General features: G+C 39.7%; 1 protein-coding gene across 1 annotated transcript in view; it reads left to right on the top strand.

The window, feature by feature from the left end:
• Nucleotides 1–19,896, top strand: part of CASD1 (CAS1 domain containing 1) — a 38,183-nt gene that overhangs the window by 14,114 nt on the left and 4,173 nt on the right. Inside the window, exons 4-17 of the mRNA XM_054991975.1 lie at nt 68–112; nt 1,305–1,367; nt 2,153–2,197; nt 3,135–3,258; nt 3,893–4,107; nt 4,996–5,421; nt 6,005–6,094; nt 7,593–7,712; nt 12,383–12,539; nt 14,058–14,137; nt 16,778–16,879; nt 17,554–17,694; nt 18,030–18,107; nt 19,364–19,456. Coding sequence (XP_054847950.1) covers nt 68–112; nt 1,305–1,367; nt 2,153–2,197; nt 3,135–3,258; nt 3,893–4,107; nt 4,996–5,421; nt 6,005–6,094; nt 7,593–7,712; nt 12,383–12,539; nt 14,058–14,137; nt 16,778–16,879; nt 17,554–17,694; nt 18,030–18,107; nt 19,364–19,456 — 1,779 coding nt within the window. The remainder of the gene's footprint in view (nt 1–67; nt 113–1,304; nt 1,368–2,152; nt 2,198–3,134; nt 3,259–3,892; nt 4,108–4,995; nt 5,422–6,004; nt 6,095–7,592; nt 7,713–12,382; nt 12,540–14,057; nt 14,138–16,777; nt 16,880–17,553; nt 17,695–18,029; nt 18,108–19,363; nt 19,457–19,896) is intronic.

Here is a 19,896-nt window from a genome sequence, read left to right as displayed (position 1 = left end):
GTGGATTTCTAAAAAGTATAAGCCATGGATTTCTAAAAAGTATAAATTCTGTTTCTTATTTTGATAGCATGGAAACATTCCTTTTGAAGATAAATCTTCATCCCTTAAAGTGGTAAGCATATCTGGTTGTCTTTTAAACTATAATGAAAAGGACAGAAGGCATATTATAGCTGAAATAGTATTTGATGGTTACATACACTAGCGTGATAATTTAATTTCTTTTGGCTATTTTCCCCCAGCTGTATCTTCCTAGATATGAGGAGGATTATATAGGTAAATGCTTTGAAATTTAAAAGAGTTAAGTGCTTCAGAAATTAAAAGTCTTTGGTCAGTAAAAATAATCATATTTTCTACCTCTGAAGGCATCGAAGAACTTCAGAGAGCTGTTACCAGTAATATTCCCGTAAATCTTTCGGTTCAGATTTCTTGCTTGATCAAGTGATCAACAAAATAAAATGCATAGCACTAACTTAAAATAGATACACTTCATACCACCAGTTCCTCTAAGTATTGACAGGTACATTTTTATATTTGTGTTTAAAAATATCGGTGTTGCACCAGGGTTTTCTGTAGTAAGTTTGTAGAAACAAAAAAATATGTATGTGCATCAGGAGTGCCAGGTCCTTTGAGTGCCAAATTTGGGGGCGGGGGGAGCAGCAAGTGTTTACCTCCTGTGCAGAAGCTGTGGGTCTTGCCAGAGGGCAATTCACTAAGCATAGTGTTTGGGGGAAATTTTTAGCAATTCTGCCCCTCCCTTGAAGACCCTGTAGTTTCTGTGTTATACTGGAAAATGACATCATTTTCTGGTGCGACATAGAAGCATGTGTGCTCTTTGCATGTGTGCTCTCCCTCTGCTGGCTGGAAGCAGGGGGTCGCCTCCACCACTACCACCCCCGGGGAGGCAGGGATGGCAACCCTAGTGGGCATGTGTCTGAGAACCCTAATTAATCTTGATTCTACAGGCATGTGTACTTGTATTATTTACTTTCACACTTCAAGCGTATGTTGCACAGAACTCAGTCTAATACCACTGTTTCCTAATACCACTGTTTTCATCAACAGTCACAAGATACACTGCCGAGTAGGGTCAGGTTTATTTCAGGAGTATCCCTGCCAATCAATTTAAAACAACCTGAAAATACTGTCAGAGCTCTTTGCTTGGCAAGGAAATAAAGTACGCCTGGATTCATGTACCAACATAATGTATTTGGAATAAGGAGAGAACAAACAGCTTATGACATGTGGCTCCTAGATTCTTTTTGCTTGCTAATGAATCCTTCCTCTTTCTCCTACCCTCTCCCCAGGATTTTCTGTGGTATCCGGAAGTCAATGGCTCCATGAAGCAACAGATCAAGTTATGGACTGAGGTTAGTTGAACAAATTCTGGAACAAGATTTATGGAATATATATCAGTGTATCCAGAAGGGGATATGTTCTGGCATTTCAGGTCCTGAAGTTGTGTTATGAATAGCCTGCAGTCTGTTCTGTAGGTATGCAGTGGATTTTAAATAACCAAAGACTCTTGTTTGATCTGGGAAATTTCCATAGCGGACAATCTGTGTTTGCTTGCAAAGCTATATTTTATGGGAGAGCAGTAGAAGGTTCTTTTTTCAAAGAGGTTTATTGTGTATAAGATGCTTAACTCACAGACGCTTGGGACGGTGTTAAGGGTGAAATGAAGCATAACGCAATGGCACAGTGAAATTAAGCTGATGTTCATCTGTTCAATTTTACTGATGTGTTAGGTTTCACTACATTTCCTAACTTCCTGTGTATAGAGTTACAAGTATGTAAACAACTATTTATAATCTTATAAACCTAAATATTCTATGGAGCAGATGTTTGCAGTACTCTTACAGTGGACACAATCCAGGGAAATGTGTGGTTTTGTTCCACTGGAATCAGGAAATCACTGAATTCACAGCTCAGCAAATAATTTAAATAACATTATTAATTTCAGTGGCATTTAAGCCCAGCTAAATTTTCTGGACTGAGCTATTCCATAAAGCTGACATACCTTTTAAACTTATGATTACTTCCAAAGCAGCATTATACTGTATCTGAGGTGATGGTTGCACGTTAATTGCGTTATACAGTTCAGTTGACATTTATATTATTGGTGAAAATTAACTTCTCTTTCACTGTGTTGTAGGGATCCTCTCCAAAGCCTAACATAATTATTGCAGGAGCTGCTACGGTAAGATGTTCATATAGTAGTCATTTATAAGACCAAGTAAAAATTAGGATTGCAGTTTCCTACTTCATTCCTTTCAATATCACATATGATCCTCCATTTCTACCAGAAGAACCACCTTCTTCCATATTGTCCAGCTCATCAGTTAAGATGAGCTCTCTGTGCCCCCACCTTCAGAGGTGAGGCAGGTGGGAACCAGAGATGGGGCTTTTTCAAGAGTGGCACTGCATATTGAGGCTTGCCGGGCACCTATATTGCTTTCTTTTAGGCACCAGGCCAAAACATTTCAGCTCTCTAAAAAAATTTAATTAAGGGGTTGATCTTTTAACATTATTTTAGTCTGGAAACTATTGTTTTAAGCTGGCAGTGGTCCATTTTATGGTCTGTTTTTATTTTGGTGTGGGTTTTTAATGCTGGATTTTATTAATAATAATAATCTGTACTTATAATACCACCCTTCTATGAATATCTTTTAAAGTTTAGTTTTTATTACTTGAATTTTGTAATCTGCCTTGGGCAGGTTCTTGCAAAGGCAGCATAAACATTTTCTAAATGATTTTCCTTCTGTGTTCATTGCTGTATCCCATATGTGGCCAATATATGAGCCTCTCCACTCAATCCTCCATTGCTACTGTTGTTCCTAGTCATAGAGCAAGATTTTACTCATCTGAGCAGACATAATAAGCTTGACATAACAAGCTTGAGTCACCTTCTTTGTTCCTATTGCCTCCATGTAGAATGACGTGGCCTGTTATCATCTAGAGTGTGAAGGACCCTACTTCAGCAGTAGACAGTTCTCAGGTCCTGTGATAATATATTTGTTTATTTTCGGTTATTACTAAGCATCGCATCCATTCAGCTAGAGCAGTTCTTAAATATTTTTGTTCTGATTAAACTTACCAAAATTTATTGATCAATACTTATTTTTGTACACTTCTAGTGGTCCATCAAAATTCATAATGGCAGCAATGAAGCCCTCACACAGTATAAAATCAATATCACATCCATTGCACCTCTTCTGGAGAAACTTGCAAAAAGCAGTGATGTCTATTGGGTCTTACAAGGTAAAATAAACCATATGGCATAATTTTTACACGTAGTAAATTAAATTAATGTAGTGGGGATAATGTTTTTGTCTCTCATATATAATGTATATAATGCTTTTTCATCTGATTGGAGTATTCAGATCAGCCTGTTCCTAAGATTTATCTCAGGAACAACTCCTAAAGTTTGCATGTACTGATAGCTGGAGTCACCAATCAGTGTTCTGATTGAGTGATTATCTGTGGGAAAGTATGTTCCTTATTAAAGAGAAATTTGCTTATCCATGATGTCAGTGAATAGATGATGCACTTGACATTGCTGACTTCCGCAGCAAATTGCTCCTGGTCTGAAACAAAACTTCTGGCTGAGAAAAACTTCAAGCAAAATTTTTGAGAAGGTGGCTATAGTCATTCCCTTCTCAGCAGGTCTTCTCATTAGTGAATACCCTCAAGTGCAGCAGGCTAGAGTGTCTGCTTTGTAAGTAGATCTGGATGGGACCACTTCTCCATATTTCTCCAAGGAAAAAACTAGCAAAACCGCTGTAAATATATATGGGCTTGTTAGCTCATTCCAGTGAACCAGTAAGAGCACTATAGATTGAGTACTGATGTCTTGTTTTGCTTTTAAAAAATCCTAATGTTCTTTCTAATTTAGATCCAGTCTATGAAGATATGTTGAGTGAAAGTAGGAAAATGATCACTAATGAGAAAATAGATGCCTACAATGAAGCAGCGGTCAGCATTCTGAATAGCAGTTCAAAAAATTCAAAGGCTAAAGTGAAAGTCTTCAGTGCATCTAGGTTGATAGCAGAAGAAACCGTAATGTTGTCCTCGGATGGCTTACATCTTCCCGAATCCAGCAGAGAAATGGCGAGTAATCGTTTTGTAAAAACAGTCTTTAGGATTAATAATGGGAAAGGATTAACATAATAAATCTAAAACATAAAATGGCGATTACCACAAAGGGTTTTTGACTGCAATTTAAAGGTATCTTATAGATGACACTCAATTGTGTTGTATAAAATTCTTCACAAGCTATATTTTGCAAAACATTTTTATCCAAAGTAGATAACTTGTCCTGCAATGAGATGATGAAAGTTTTGAATTACTGGTTTCTTGGCTTATTCAGTTTAATGGTTTTTTTTCTGAAGAAATGGTTCTTAAATCCTCCAAACTGGACATTCATATTCTCCATGTGAGTGGGAATGGACTGTTGTAGCACAGAAGTTGGAACATGAAATGAAAGACTCTAGCGTTTTCTCTTTCTCCACTCTCACATCTGTAATATATGGGGAAAGTAATTCTTATAAGGTTATATGTATCGCTGAGAAGGTAGATCAAAATTTAATCATTATAGGGAAATGTTTTTTCTTTTGTATATGAACAGGAGGAGTTAGGCTTAGGTGGAAAGGAATTTCTGAAAGGAATTTGAGAGTGAGAGCAGGCCAAATGAAGCTCTTGGAGGAAACATGCAGAGGTGTTTTCCTCAACAGTGAGCATTACCTGTTATCCCAAAAGCTAAAAGGAGAAAATTAAAAGTTGTCTCTTGCTGTCCTTCTTTCCCAGGTTCCACTATTTGGACTGTGTCAGTCCATAGTTCAGTCTTTCAGTAAAAAGTTTAAACTAAATTTCTGACATTACTTTCTAGTATTTTTTTAAAAAGTCATTAAGCTTATTTAAGTTCCATCTGGATTACACATAGTGTGAAGTGCTTAAGTATAAAATCCCCATGACCATGCTATCTTTTTCCATGGACAGAGTGCGATGATTCTCATGAATGTCTACTGCAACAAGATTATGAAGCCCATTGACGGATCCTGTTGCCAGCCTCGACCTCCCATCACTCTGATACAGAAGATAGCCTTCTGCTTTTTTGGTTCATCTGTAATTGGATATTTAAGTTTGGTCCTTATTCGGCGTAACAATCATCGAAAAAACAAGCCGTGCAGTGATATGGAAAGTGGAGAAGAGAAGAAACCTGCTACTAATACTCCAGCAGTTTCTACTCTAGAGACACTTTTGTTGTGCTTGTGCAAGCTTGGCTTGATTATGGCCTACTTCTACCTGTGTGACAGAGCAAATCTGTTCATGAAGGAAAACAAGTTCTACACTCACTCATCCTTCTTCATACCAATCATTTACATATTGGTGTTAGGGGTGTTTTATACTGAAAACACTAAAGAGGTAAGCCTATCTTTTCTTGGCTTTTGTTGTTTTAGCTCAAGAGCATTGCTAAATTGACCTTTGAATACTATAAACAATAAAAACCCAAACCATTTCAGTGGTCTATGTTTTGTTTGTCTGTTTGTTTTAGTCTTTAAATGCTGTAACCTGCCCTGAGCCTCAGCGAATTGACCAAATAGAAGTCTAAATCAATTAAAATAAAATAAATTCAGCACATCCAGAAAAATGTAGTGCATAGAGAATGGGTGAGTTTTGGAGGATATGGTCTGAACTGACAGCCCTGAGTCAGAGGGCCACCCAAAGTGCATGCACCAGGGCTTCTGGTTTCTCCCCACCCCTCTAATACCAGCGCTTCAAGCAGCATGCGAGGCTGCTATACTGCATACCTTACAGCCCTCTGGATTGTCACCTGCTTCTAGTAGTTCAGCAGAGATATAACTTACTCCTGGGGTAATAACTACTTCACCAATGAATTCAGTATTTTCATACCCATTTGCCCCATAATAGCAGTTACAGTTCCTCATGTTATAGATAAGTACTTGTACTTGTTGGAATAGCAACACTCTTGTTTTATTTTGCTTAGACTAAAGTGTTAAATAGGGAGCAGACAGATGAATGGAAAGGATGGATGCAGCTTGTCATTTTGATCTATCATATTTCTGGAGCAAGCACTGTAAGTTTTATTTGGATTTTTAAAACAATTCTTTAGAAAGGAGAGGGAAGGCGTAAAATTGGAGGGAGGGATAGGGTGAGGGTCCTGATGCAGGTGGAGCCTTCCTCTCACCACCACCTAAAACTTGAGTGGGTTGAATGCCCTCAGCAAAGGATTCTCATTGATATCCAGTAAACTTGAAGGTCTGATTAGGAGTGTGGACTCATATATACGAGTTGAAATTATACCCAAAATTAACAGCTTCAGATTGGCTCGGGGACACCTGAAATGACGCAAAACACTCCCAGAATTCCAGGAGAAAATGGCAGGTGGAGTGGTGGGCTCCTGGACTCCTGCAAGGATTGGCTGCCTCCCACTGTAGAAGGCTTTTTATTTTTTAAAAAAATGGGCAATTGAATAGCATTACATCAATAAAACACCAGAACAATATGTATACTGGGCTCTCTGAATTCCCAGCTTTCATTCTTTTCAAAAAGTAAGTCTCTGGGTCTTTCTAGACACTTAATATTTTTAAAAATGAAAGCTGCAAATACAGAGAACCTGCTACCTGTATTGCTATACTATTGTATCAATGTAATGCTATGCAAATGGTGATTTTTTAAAAAAATAAGAAGCCCTCGGTGGCAGAGGCGGAAATGACCACTGTGACAGCCAAGTCTTGCAGAATATCAGGAGCCCACCAGCCCACCTGCCATGTTTTGGCTGTGTGGTAGACTTTATTGCCTCTGATGCTGGCAGCAGGAAGAAGCCTCCAGCAGCGACAATGGAAGCAAGGAAAGACGGGTTAGCTTCTTTCCCTCCCTCCCCACTCCTGCTGCCTCGGGGGGGGGGGGGATGACAATAATTGTGCCAAATTTTCAGGATCCAAAAAATCATCCCACATTTTCAGGATTTGAATTTTCAGGATCCCCCCCAAAATCAGTAGCAGGGCCCTAGCTAAAATCTAAATCCAAAATTATGAAATTTATGGCGTGCACTCCCCTAGGTGTGACTGCTTCCCAACTTATACTTGCCCAGTCATCCCAGTCTAATTTGGGAAGAGCAGGTGTTTTATTTAATGAAGTTTCCTTTTATATGATTTTAGGAGAAGAATCAGAGATGCCTTGTTGTCTTCCTCTTCGAACACTTGTGCCCCAAACCTAGAAAACAGCACAAAGCTAACTGCACATAGGTGGAAGGAAGTCTTCGTGCTCACTAGTGGAATAGATAACTGTTTGGTGCTGAGTTCAGGGCCCCAGAAGATAGACTTAATGCGCAATCCTAAATAGAGTTACACCCTTCTAAGTCCATTGAAGTCATTGGGCTTAGAAGGGTATGACTTTGCTGAGGGTTGCACTATTAGTTTAGAAGAAGGGACTTCTTCAAATTTTTGAAGAAGAAAGAAAACAGGAAAAAGTTCATCTACTCTTCTACTTATCTAATGTTAAGTATGATTTTAATCTATTAAATTGCCTGTGTCATTTTTGGTTTTTAAAGTAGTTTATGTTTTTGTTTACAGTTTTTGCCTGTTTACATGCACGTCCGAGTATTGGTTGCTGCATATCTATTCCAAACAGGTTATGGACATTTTTCTTACTTCTGGATTAAAGGAGATTTTGGCATTTATAGAGTGTGTCAGGTGAGAAATATATATATTTTTGTTTAGAAAAAAAAGTCGTTGGTTAATGTTACTAAAATATAGTCCTAGTTCTCCCACTAAGCTAGTAGGGGGCAGATTGGCTCCTAATGATTAGTTTTTAAGGACTAATTTTATTTTTATTGACTTTATATATAACTTTGGGGGGACCCAGAGCTTCTCACATCGTTCTCCTCTCCACTTTATCCTCACAATATCCCTGAGAGATAGCTTAGGCTGGGAGGGTGTGACTGGCCCAAGATCACCCAGCAAGCTTTCATGGTGGAGCTGGGATTCAAACCTGGGCCTCCCAGATCCTAGTCTGACTCTCTCACCAGTCAGTCCCACTGGCTTTCCTGAGACAAAGGATTACATCGTTCCCTCTGGAACCCTGTTGCCTCTCTCCTTTAGCGAAGATGTTGGACTTCTTTTTGAAAAGTGACACTCAAGTAAATTTCCTGTTTTTCATTATTCATCTCCAAGAGCCTTAGCTTAGCCTGACCCTTACTGATTTGGAAGAAACTGGATGCTAGCCATTTCCACACAGATTACTTGCACCAAGTTCAGTGCTTCCTCACATCATCGTGATGCATTCATGCACCTCCCAGAGTTTCCCCAGCTTTTCTCCAATCTTTCTCAAAACTGCTTTGCTCTGAAGCTTCGGGAAAGATTACAGCAAAGCCTGAATGGCTGCTATGTGAGCAGGAAAGTTTAGGTTTTCCTGGTGCCGCCCACATGGCAGCCACTTTGGGAGGGGCCTAGAGACTTTTTAAAAAATTAAAACTGGGGATTCAGGGAATTCGCTACACATACTGTTCTAATGTTGTGTCAGTATTCCGTTACTGATGTTTTTAAAAAGCTGAAAAAATCCTGGGGGCAGGAGGACTGGAGCAGGGAAACTGTGAGGAAATGTGCCATGTGGAAACCCTGTTCCTGCTCTGCTGTATTGGTAGCCGTAACAGTAACAAGGACCCTACACATGCCTTTGCCTGTCTTTTTAATGTTTTCTCATGTACCCCTGACCAGCAGCTGGAAATTGTTGCTGTAGTTTTAAAATGGGGGTGGGGGTGGGGCTCTAAGAACTGGGTGAAATGTTACCTCAAAGTAATCTAAAGACTGGAAACTTATCATGGTCCTTGAGCGTCTCAGTGGATACATCTACCTCAGGTATCCAGAAGAGAGATCTTGGCTTCAACGAATAGAGATAAAAGATGTCTTGCTTTGAATCTCAAGGATGCCTCCTTGCACGTAGCTGCCTTTCAGTTGCATACTTGTTTTTTGCAGGATGAGGTTTGTAATATAGGTTTGCTATTTGTGGCTTTCATCACGTTTCAGTCTGTGGTCCTAATATTATGTGAGTTGTCTTTTTAATTTTAACGGATTGATTTATATCCCTCCTTCAATGTTCTTTGTTAGTATGCCTTGGAGATAAAAAGCCCGGTGGGATATTGTGACAGTCTGGAAGACTATCAGTGACAAATTAATAATAAATTAGTCAAAAGCACTTTCCTCTGGCACAGTCCTCCAACTCTTAGGAGTAATCAGTAGATCTTCCTGTCCTTTGAAATAGAGAAGGAACTTATTGCTCAGATCCTCCTTCTTGGAAATCATCCTACCATGCCTAAGACAGCGGCATAGTTACAATTTAGATTTGATCATTGCATCATTCCATGATGCAGTGAATGTGAATAGGAGAGTCTCTGTGATTTACTGTGCGATAGATATCCTTCTGTGGTGAGAATCCAAGTGGCAGACCAGCAGGTTATGTCTTTGACAGAATACAGTGATGTGTTCTAAGAAAATACTAGCCTTTGCATCTTAAAAATATGTGTAGAGGTCACCCTGGGTTTTGTGAGTTTAAAGTATGTTTTGTTTTATTTATTTATATGCTTGCTTGTTTCCTTTTTATACTGGGCCAATCTGGATCAAATAGACAGTGTGGCAGTAACTGTAGAAACTAACCTTCCAGAATCGTATCATGGCTGGCTCCCTTTCCTGTGGGATTGTTCAGTTTTCCAGGCAAAGCAACCCATATCAGCAAGATATTTGTGAATTTAAATTATGATCTTTAATAACATTTGATTTATATACTGCCCTTCAGGACAACTTAACGCCCACTCAGAGTGGTTAACGAAGTATGTTATTATCCCCATAACAATCACCCTGTGAGATGGGTGGGGCTGAGAGAGCTCTAAGAGAACTTTGACTAACCCAAGGTCACCCAGCTGGCTTCAGGAGGAGTGGGGAATCGAACTCAATTCTCCAGATTAGAGTTCTGCCGCTCTTAACCACGATACCAAACTGGCTCTGACCATCTTTTTTGGTTGGTGGTGGATCCTAAGGGTCTGAAGCAGGGACAGATCTTCCTCATCACTTGTTGCCTGAGATCCTTTAACAAGAGATGCTACCATTTGGATCTGGGAACTTCTGAATGCAAGGTATATGCTCTGCTTCTGAGCCACAGTCTCTCCTCAGAAGAATAAGCAAACCTGAACATTTGGTTCTTACTTAAGGTGTGTTCATCATGTTTTCTGTTACATTCCAGCTCACCTTTGGAATGTCCTCCCCTATGAGGTTTGCCCAGTGCCTACTTCAGTCTCCTTTTGGCACCAGGCCAAAACTTTTTCTCTTACCTAGGCTTTCAATTAAGGGACTTGATCTTTTAAAAGGTTTTATGGTCTGCTTCTAGCCTGAGGACTGTTTTTTCAGTATCATTTTAGAGTTCTTCATTTTATGTTACACCCTGGATTGCTTTTTTGGCATGATTTTTATTGACCTCATCTGTTTTATTGATATATTTTACTAGTATCCTCTTTTTAAAGTGTATTTTTAACATATAAATCACTTATTATCAAACAACCTTTCCCTCCTACAAAGCCACACTCTTCCCTACCCTTAAACAGGGGAGTGGAGAAGGGGGGGAATAAAATGAAAAAGGAAGGTGGAAAGTGAACCTTATCTAAGTTGTATACCAAGTTCATAGAGATTTTAAAAATTCACCCCAAATACCCTTATATTTCATATCTGCATCCCATCTATTGAATGCTATTTTTAACTTCACTGAAATATGAAATAGTTCTGTCCAAGTTTTTTTATGTGGTGGAGTTAGAGCTATTGTATATTGCAAGATAAAATGCTTGCTTCTTTGACTAATCTGTTATCTCTTAACTCTGAATTATACTAAGGTTTCACATATTTGTCAGGGCTTTTTTTCTGGGGAAAGAGGTGGGGGAACTCTAACCTGGGGGAACTCCTGAGAGGAGGTGGTGTGCCTCTAACTACATGCGCACGCAGTGTGCACGAGCTCCCGGAACTGCACAATGATGTCACTTCCAGGAAGTGACATAATCACGCAGGCTGTGGCCGCTCCAGGAGCGCTCCTGTGTCTATGGGGGGGGGGTTAGTGGTCTGATTTGCCCTGGATAAGGCAAATTCAGCCCAGAACAGGCTGCTCTGCCGCGGGGTAGAACCCAAAATGGCCCAGATCAGCCTGGAACAGGCTGTTGCCATACGGGAGAGCACTCCCCCACTCAGCAGAGGCCTGAATCGAGCCATTTAGGACCCGATCCAGGCCGTTTTGGGCCCAAAATGGATCAAAACAGCCGGGAATGGATCAAAACAGGCCCCAAACAGCCGGGAATGGTCTGCTGCCACATAGGAGAGCACTCCTATGGCCAGGATCGGGCCGCTGCCGGGTGGGGGAGTGTTCCACTGCCCAGCAGAGGCCCAATCCTTGCCAGTTTTGGGCCCGATCATGGCCGATCATGGGGCTGAAACGGCCAGGATTGGGGCCCAGAAAGCCTGGAACAGGCCGCTGCCAGGTGGGTAACCCTCCCAAGCCTGGTACTGGCCCGATCCTGGCTGTTTCAGCCCCAATTGGGGCCATTTGGGGCCTTAAAAGTGTCCAAAACGGGCGTGAAATGGCCTGGAAAGGGTGGGTGCTGGGCAGGGGTACCCTTCCCTACAGGCATTGGCCCGATCCTGGCTGTTTCAGCACCGATCCGGGCCGTTTCGGGCCCTAGATGGGCCCACAATGGCCTAAACGAGCCCGAGTCAGCCTGGAATGGGCCACTGCCAGGCAGGGGAACCCTCTTCCACCTAGAAGCGGCCCAATCCAAGCCCAAATGGGCCAAAAATGACCAAAACAGGCCATTTTTAAAATACCCACGTGACACCAGTCACGTGGGTATTTTACAGAGGTGCTGGAAAACTGTTCCGGGGCATTCTGGCTCAAAAAAAGCCCTGCTTGTGATTAATCTGACTAGGCTCTAGACTTGGGGATTTTTGGTAAAATCTGCTTATAATTGGTTGAACGAGAGAGATTCTTATTGAGGAATGACAGTAAGTAATAGCAGCAGAAGGTCTTGCACTCAACAAGCCATTTATTTATTTTACAATATAAAGACTTTTTTTATACAGACACATAGCAGCCTGCCTGGGATTCTGACCTGTTTTTATTTATGTTCTGAAAACAAACAACCAGCTCTACAAAATCATCAAGCAATTACAAAATATTGTAAAATAATTCAAACTGACACTCTAGTACTCTGTTTTTTCCTGCTGAAATGGTAAGCTTGTTAAAGGCTCTTATGCTAAAATGTAAATATTGTAAAATGTCCTTTAACTACATATGTTTATTGGAAATATTTTCCTTCTCTTTCATTACCCAACAGGTCTTATTTCGACTGAACTTCCTAGTTGTGGTGTTGTGCGTAGTGATGGATCGGTCTTACCAATTCTATTATTTTGTACCTCTAGTCACTGTCTGGTTTATGATCATATATGTTACATTAGCACTGTGGCCTCAGATAGTCCAGAAGAAAGCCAATGGTAATTTTTTTTGCGTTATAAAAGCCTGTTGTTATGCTAAAATAAATAAGCACTTTTGTTTGGAATGAAGTTATATTTAAGTTCAAATTTCTGTGGAGATGGCATTGTCATTGTAATAAATGGAATATGTTATACTCATAATTAAATTTCCATTCTATAAGAAAGTTGTCAAAACACTGTTTCGGGTACAATAAGTTAAATTGCAGTTTATAAAGCAGAAACAAGATAAAAGCACACAGAGGTTTTCATTGTGAATGGGGGAATGACAAAGGGTGCATGGGGGGGAAGTCTGTCTTCCACGTTCTTGCACCTTTCTCTCATCTGTTTGTAGCCTGTGTTTTCCTGATCTGCTGCTGCTTTTTAAATGCCAGTTTTTTAAAACCTTAAAGAGTTTCTGTATTACCAAAGATTACATAATGAACACAATGATTTCACAGCATCATGTGACTGAAAACATTTGGTTGTGTGTTGTCATATCTGTGGGCAATTAAGGCCCTCCCACTTACCACAGAATAAAATATAGGCAGATAGATTGACACTACATCCCAGTTGCCCAGACAACTGAGTTGTTTCGTGTTTTGCATCTTTATACTGGCTATTTTATTGGCCTCCAGTAATGCCTGGCAAGAGTTTTGTCCTGGTCCGTTTCTGGTAGCACATGACTGGCTGTAAATGACGATGTATACTCAGCAATACAGGCGTTCCAGACTTTTTGAGCCTGCAGGCACGTTTGGAATTCTGGCACAGTGTAGTAGGTGCAGCAACAAAATGACTGCCACAGAATTGCTGCTGCAGGAGATGGAGCCAGCCACAGAATGGCTGCTACAGCTTTCCTTCAGTCACACAGTGAAGATCTTTGTGCTGTGGAAGCAGTTTCTGCCAAAGCAATGTTTTTAAAAATCTGCACAGCCAATCGATATTCCAGTGGCCAATCAGAAGCTATGCTTTGCAAAAAAACCCTACCTAGCCACACCCACTTCCTAAAAACACTTGGAAGGCACAAGGAAAGGTGTCAACAGGCACAATTGCGTCCATGGGCACCCCATTGAGGCTCCCTGCAGTAATGCACTGTGTTAAGATGGACAACATCCAGACATGGATATATCTAGGTGTAGTCCATTGGCACTGTCATTTTCAGTGGGCTGAGCATTTGGACACAGTACACTCTCTTGGACACATTCTGCCCCAACTAAGTGCAACTGAATTGGCGTGAGGGACCTTTAACTTGTTTGCCTTGGCAATGTGGATTTGTTCTGTGCTCCCTCCTACAACTGCCCTTTATGACAGATCAATATACTTTCACAAAAATAAGATAAGAAGCACTGAAATAAAAGCAACAGGTTTAGTGAGGAACAAAGATTTTTGGCTTGGTACTGATTCTAATAAGGTAGTTTGTTATCAAAGAGAGAGGCTAAAGTTATGTGTGTGTGTTTTGTGGAACTGTAGAGTGTGCATCAGTTACCATAGTGAAAAAGTAATAACTAAAGTCTCACTTTTTATTATTATTATTGTTCACAGGAAATTGCTTCTGGCATTTTGGTTTACTGCTGAAACTAGTTTTCCTGTTCATCTGTATATATTTTCTATCATGTTCTCAGGTTTGTACTGAATTTTCTTATATATTTTATTATAGACTGAAATAGAATCCAAATTAAAGTTCTAAGACAATTTAGAATTTGTACACTTAAGGTGTATTTTACAAAAAGCTCCTGCAGCTAGGGGTCAGCTGTAGCTTGTTGTTTGCTGACATCAACAGACATGCTTTCAACTTTGTGGCAAATCTGTTTCCTGTGTTCATATAAACGGGTGTTGAAATGCAGGGAATCATCCAAAGGCCTGAATATGAAGCATCTGGATGTCCTTTCATCCAAAACTTGCTATTTTGTTTTTTTGGAAGAGTGGATTCTTTCTTCATTCTGGTTGTCACTTACTTATCCAGATAAACCCAGTAGCAAAATACGTAGTGAAGAAGGAAGGATAGACACATACATCAGAAGATAGTTTTGCTTTATAATATTAAAGTGCTGTAGGAACAACTTGATTTTTCTTCTGATTTTTTTATAACTGAAATTTAAATATCAGCATTTTATATACCAAAAGCAGAGTGTGTTTGCTTTCTGATATCAAATAGTGGAAATAATTGGAAATACGTGGCTCAGAAATGTCTGGAGTCAGGACAGTTTCACCCATGTCTTTTTGTGGAACACCACTCTGAAATGGAAAGTTGTTTCCGATCAAAATGAGTACATGCAGAGCAGCAGGAGTGTGTCTGTACATACTGATAAAGGAAGCTAGCTTCCTATTCTCCTTTCAAAGAGCAGATTCAGCATTCCAGCTTTGTGTACTCAGCTTTGTACAGATTGGGTAGCTGTGTGTATAAGCAGCTGTTTGCATATATGCAAGTAATACGCACTTACGAATGTATCCTTGAGCTGGATTGGACTATATATTTAATATGTTTATTTTGATTTTTAAAAATATTTAACATAGAAAATATAGCCAACTATTCAAGAGTTATTCAGTTTTATTTGACACTTAAAATAGAATAACCTTTACAAGTAGCTCCACAAAATGCTTATACCTGTTCTTGATTTTTCCATCCCTTTGGAGATGATTGCTCACATATTGACATTTATATGAATTAGCTTCCTGAAAGCTTTCTTCATTTGAAAACTCATGGGACTTTCAGTAATCTTCTCTGTGTCAGTTAAAACATTTATCTTTAACTAAATGTTCTCAAAACATGTTTTGATCTTTAAAAAAAATTATGGTGTGCTGAAAAAGCTTTTACTGTCTTTCCTTTATTCAAACCGGTCAGTCTGTTTAAAAAGATACATTCTATAACAAACTCTATTATAACGAACATAGTTTCAAACATTTTGAGGTAGCTGGTACGTATGAACTGACCTGTTTGGGAGCTAAACAAAATTTTTATATCTCCTGGAGCAGAGCATTGATAGTTTGCCTGACCATGGGAAAGCATTTTCTTGATAATCAACACTAATAAGAACATAAGATGAGCCCTGCTGGATCAGATTGGAGTTCATCTGGTCCAGTGTTCTGCTTCACACAGTGGCCAATTAGTTGGCTGAAGGGCCAGCAAGCAGGGCATAGAGGCCAATATCTTTGTGTCATGTTGCCTAAAAGGATGCCCAGTTACTTCCTAGAAATTGAAAGTTTTTGCTTTTTGTAAACTATTAGAAGTTGACAAAGGGGGGGGGGGCCTGCAAGGACATGTGGGGTGTTTCTAATTTCCTACTCCCCACTATTTTCTCTTTCCCTTCTATAAAAACCCCAGTAGCCTCTCCCCTTTTTCTGCTTCCTTCTCTCCTTTCCATTCACCAGTCAACTGACTTTATCTGACTCCCTATCTTCAGCTTTCCCTCCTTTCTTCAACCTAGCAACATCTCCCTGGGAAAACTCTGGGTGATTGGGTGGGGACCTACAAGGATTTGCAGAGGGTACCTCTCTTCCCCCTGTATCGCCTTCCCACACTCTTTCCCTCACCAGGCAGCCCCATGTCCTTACCTTTCCCTGCTTCCTTTTGTCCTTCCTAATTACCAACCAGCCTACCTCTTATCTGCCCTCACCCTTCTTCAGCTATGTTCATGATGCCCCACCTTCCTCTGAATGAGGATCCAAAACAGCTTACATCATTGTTCTCTCCTCTATTTTATCCTCACTACAACCCTATGAGGTAGGTTAGGCTGCGAGTGTGTTACTAGCCCAAAGTCACCCAATGAGCTTCCATGGCACAGTGGGGATTCAAGCCGTGGGGATTTGTAGAAAGATCTTTCCTGTCTCTCCATGGCACCAGTCTCCAGATTTAAGTATCCACAGATGGGGCCATGTTGATAATTATATATATTGCTAGAGAAGATGCCTGCATAATGTATGCCAAATTGTAGTGTCTGGTTCTGATCCATGGGGTTCCTGGGTTACAGTAACAGGATGCACAGAAAGGTCTCTGTTAATTCTAATACGAAAGAGTAATTATTTGCACTGCCACTGCAAGCTAGAGATCTTTGGATGCAAACCCCCTGTGCACTGGTTGCCATTTTAAAAATGATGTTTTAATTATATCTAATTCCAAAACTAGAGAGAATTAAACAACTGGTGAAATAATGGCGTACTCTATTACCATTTTAGGTAGCTTCTTCTTCATGTGTTTGCCTTCAGAAATGTTTAAATATAATGATATGACCAAGCTATTAGTCTTTTCATGTTTTTTCTTACAGGGTGCATTTGAGAAGATTTTTTCTCTTTGGCCATTGTCCAAAGGTTTTGAATTAAATGGGAGTGTCTATGAATGGTGGTTTAGGTGGAAACTAGATCGATATGTAAGTAAGGTTTTTTTAAAAAAAAAACCTGTGTTACTCATTTGTGGCTTTTCTGTCTGTAAATTATGACTACTTAGGCTGGCGTTATACAAGTGAAAACAAACTGAATGTCTGCCATCTTGCGAAAAGCAAAAAGTCATTTCATTCACTGCCATGTACTGCCGCATTTCAAAGGAAAATGTATTTGTGACTCTAGAATCCTGGCCTGTAGTTTTGCCTATTATAGATAATTTCTCATTAAAGTAGGAAAATGCTATTAGGCTGGCCCTTTGTTGTATGTCTTACCCAAAAAGGCTCAGTTCCTTTCCTGGTCATGTCTCGTGAGACCAGAAACTGTTTTTAAAATTAACACACTGTACAGTTGCCAGTCTCCAAGTAGGGCCTGGAATTACAGCTCATCTGCAGACTACAAAGATTGGTTCCCCCTGGAGAAAATGGCTGCTTTGGAGGATGGATCCTATGACATTTTAATCTGCTCAAGTCCATCCCCTCCTCAAACCTCCCCTCCCCAGGCTCCACCCCCAAATATCCAGGAATTTCCCAGCCCAGAGGTGGCAACCCTACTGTAGGTGGACATGTTTGGTGGGGGAGGGTATCATTAAATGGACTGTAATGTTAAATGCACCTGAAGTTTGCTAACGCTGTAATTGAGTAGTTCTTCTTTTCTCTTGCAGGTTGTTTTTCATGGAATGTTGTTTGCTTTTATTTATCTAACATTTCAGAAACGGCAAGTCCTATCAGAAGGAAAGGGAGAACCACTCTTTCCCAGCAAAGTTTCAAATGTCTTGTTATTTATTTCAGTAGTTTCTTTTCTGGTAAGTTCCCCAAACACCTTCCTCCACTAATATCTATATAAACTAATTAGCAGTCATTCAGAAGGGTGATAATCTTCATGAAACTAGGCAGATAGCTCAGTAAATAAACCTGGGCATGCTATAGGAAGCTGGACTATTTCAGCATTTTTGCCAGCTACTGTAGAGAAAATTGCACATTGAGAGAAAGGGCTAAAGCTCATTCTCTGCAAAAGATAAATGTCTCCCAAGTATAAACTATAGAGCCAACATTTCTCCTACAATCCATTTAGTATGCTAGCTTCATTTGTTACCTTCAGATATAATTGTTAGCTCGTGTGTGTGTTTATATGTTTTAGACGTACTCTATCTGGGCAAGCAGCTGTAAAAACAAAACCGAGTGCAATGAAATGCATCCTTCTGTTTCAGTTGTGCAGGTAATTGTGTTCTCTCTCTTCCATGTGACAGAATTTTTGATGTTCCCTACAGTTACATTGAACAGGACATAACGTGCTAGGCTATCTAGACAGCTGGCTGTCTGGACCAGAAATGACTGCAGAGGAGAGCTAAATAATACGTAATAACAAAAATTTTTCTCAAACCAGCATAGTACAAATTATTGTTTAATGATATGGGGTTTTCCCCTTGGAATGGATACACAGTCTTATAAAGAAGCTTAAACACATTTATGAAGGGCTTTTGAACGTAGAAGCACCTTTGTAACATTAGAAGACCCACAGTTATGATTGAGAGGGGATCCATCCACTGCAAATCTTCATGTACTATATGTGTGTGTGTGTGTGTGTGCACGTGCGCGCATATGCAGTGTGTGACATCCACATGAAGAAACATAATGGGCTCCCTTCTGGTGGAGGTCTGCACCACAGTGTCAAAAAGTACTATAACAGAGAGCCCAAGTGCCATAGGATGTTCATGTAGCTAATAGAAAGAGAAGAAAAAGAAAATCATTGGGTTGAAGACTAAAACAGTCCCTGATGACTCCAGTTTCTTGTAGGGGAAGCAGTTTGACTGATTGTGCCTGTTTATTTTCTCCTGTAAAGCTCACCATAAGAGTCCTCAACAGTTTTGCCTGTTTCTATCTATATAGCCCTGCATTTTCATTTGCATACTCTCTGTGTTACATCAAATACTCATGTTACATTTTGAGGCTGTGGCACTGAGATCTTGTTAGTATATATGTTAGTTATTGGTGCCCTGTGAACCACAAGTAAATGAGATGTTGGAGACCTCTTCCATTGCTTTACATTTCTATCCATAGCAGTTATAAGAAAGGCAGATTGCCTTGAGACTGTGGCACGGTTTTTTAGACTTCTTCTATTTCCAGTTTTGTTATGCAAATAACTGCTTACACCACAAATGTATTTTCCTCTGTCTGAGCAAATGGCAGCTTCATGGAAATGCAGTATATAAGGGGAAGATAGGCATGGTTTAACCCCTTCCCTTTAGCACCATGGTCCTGGCCCAGTTAAACACACCTACAGACTATTAATAGAAGTGTAAAGAGATGGGAGATCCATTCACATTTCACTAACATCTCATTTAATGCAAACCTCCTTATTTCTGGTTTCAGTACAATATGGCGTGAAAGCTAATGAGCTGTGTGTTAGGAAAATGTACAAAATAAATAGGAAAAGATTGATTAATTTATTCATAAGATGTTTTTGTCTTTTAGATTTTAGCTTTTATCCTCATAAGGAATATACCTGGCTATGCTCGTTCTGTATACAGTTCATTTTTTGCCTGGTTTGGCAGAATTTCTCTTGAGGTAAGTAGCACCATTTTTTACAGTATAAGGAGCATACTTTTAGTAAATGTATATTCCATATAACAGTTTCATTATGATCTCTATGTAGCATTGAACGTTTTAAAATTTTGGCAGGTGTTACAGGAAGGCCATGAAATTTAATATTTTTTTGTATTTTTGTGAAATGAATTTCTGTAGATGTTCTCCTTCACTTAGAAGCACAAAATGTTCTTATATTGTACTTGAGAGAAAATAGCCACTCCTTGATTTATGCTTATTATGGATCAAGAAAGTGATTTAGAATGGAAAGTACATAACTACTTGAGTAGTTATGACTGTACCTAAGATATAAGTAAGGAAATATGTAAATCAACACCTCTGGCAGAGTTATTCTAAAAATACCTTTCAAGGTTTACATGGCTTTATAATATAGGCCTCACTCATATAAAACTTGTCCCGTC

The sequence above is a fragment of the Eublepharis macularius genome, chromosome 11, assembly GCF_028583425.1.
Source record: "Eublepharis macularius isolate TG4126 chromosome 11, MPM_Emac_v1.0, whole genome shotgun sequence".
Lineage (NCBI taxonomy): Eukaryota > Metazoa > Chordata > Lepidosauria > Squamata > Eublepharidae > Eublepharis > Eublepharis macularius.
Note: the sequence above shows the minus strand (reverse complement) of the source record. Positions and strands in the feature narration are given on the sequence as shown.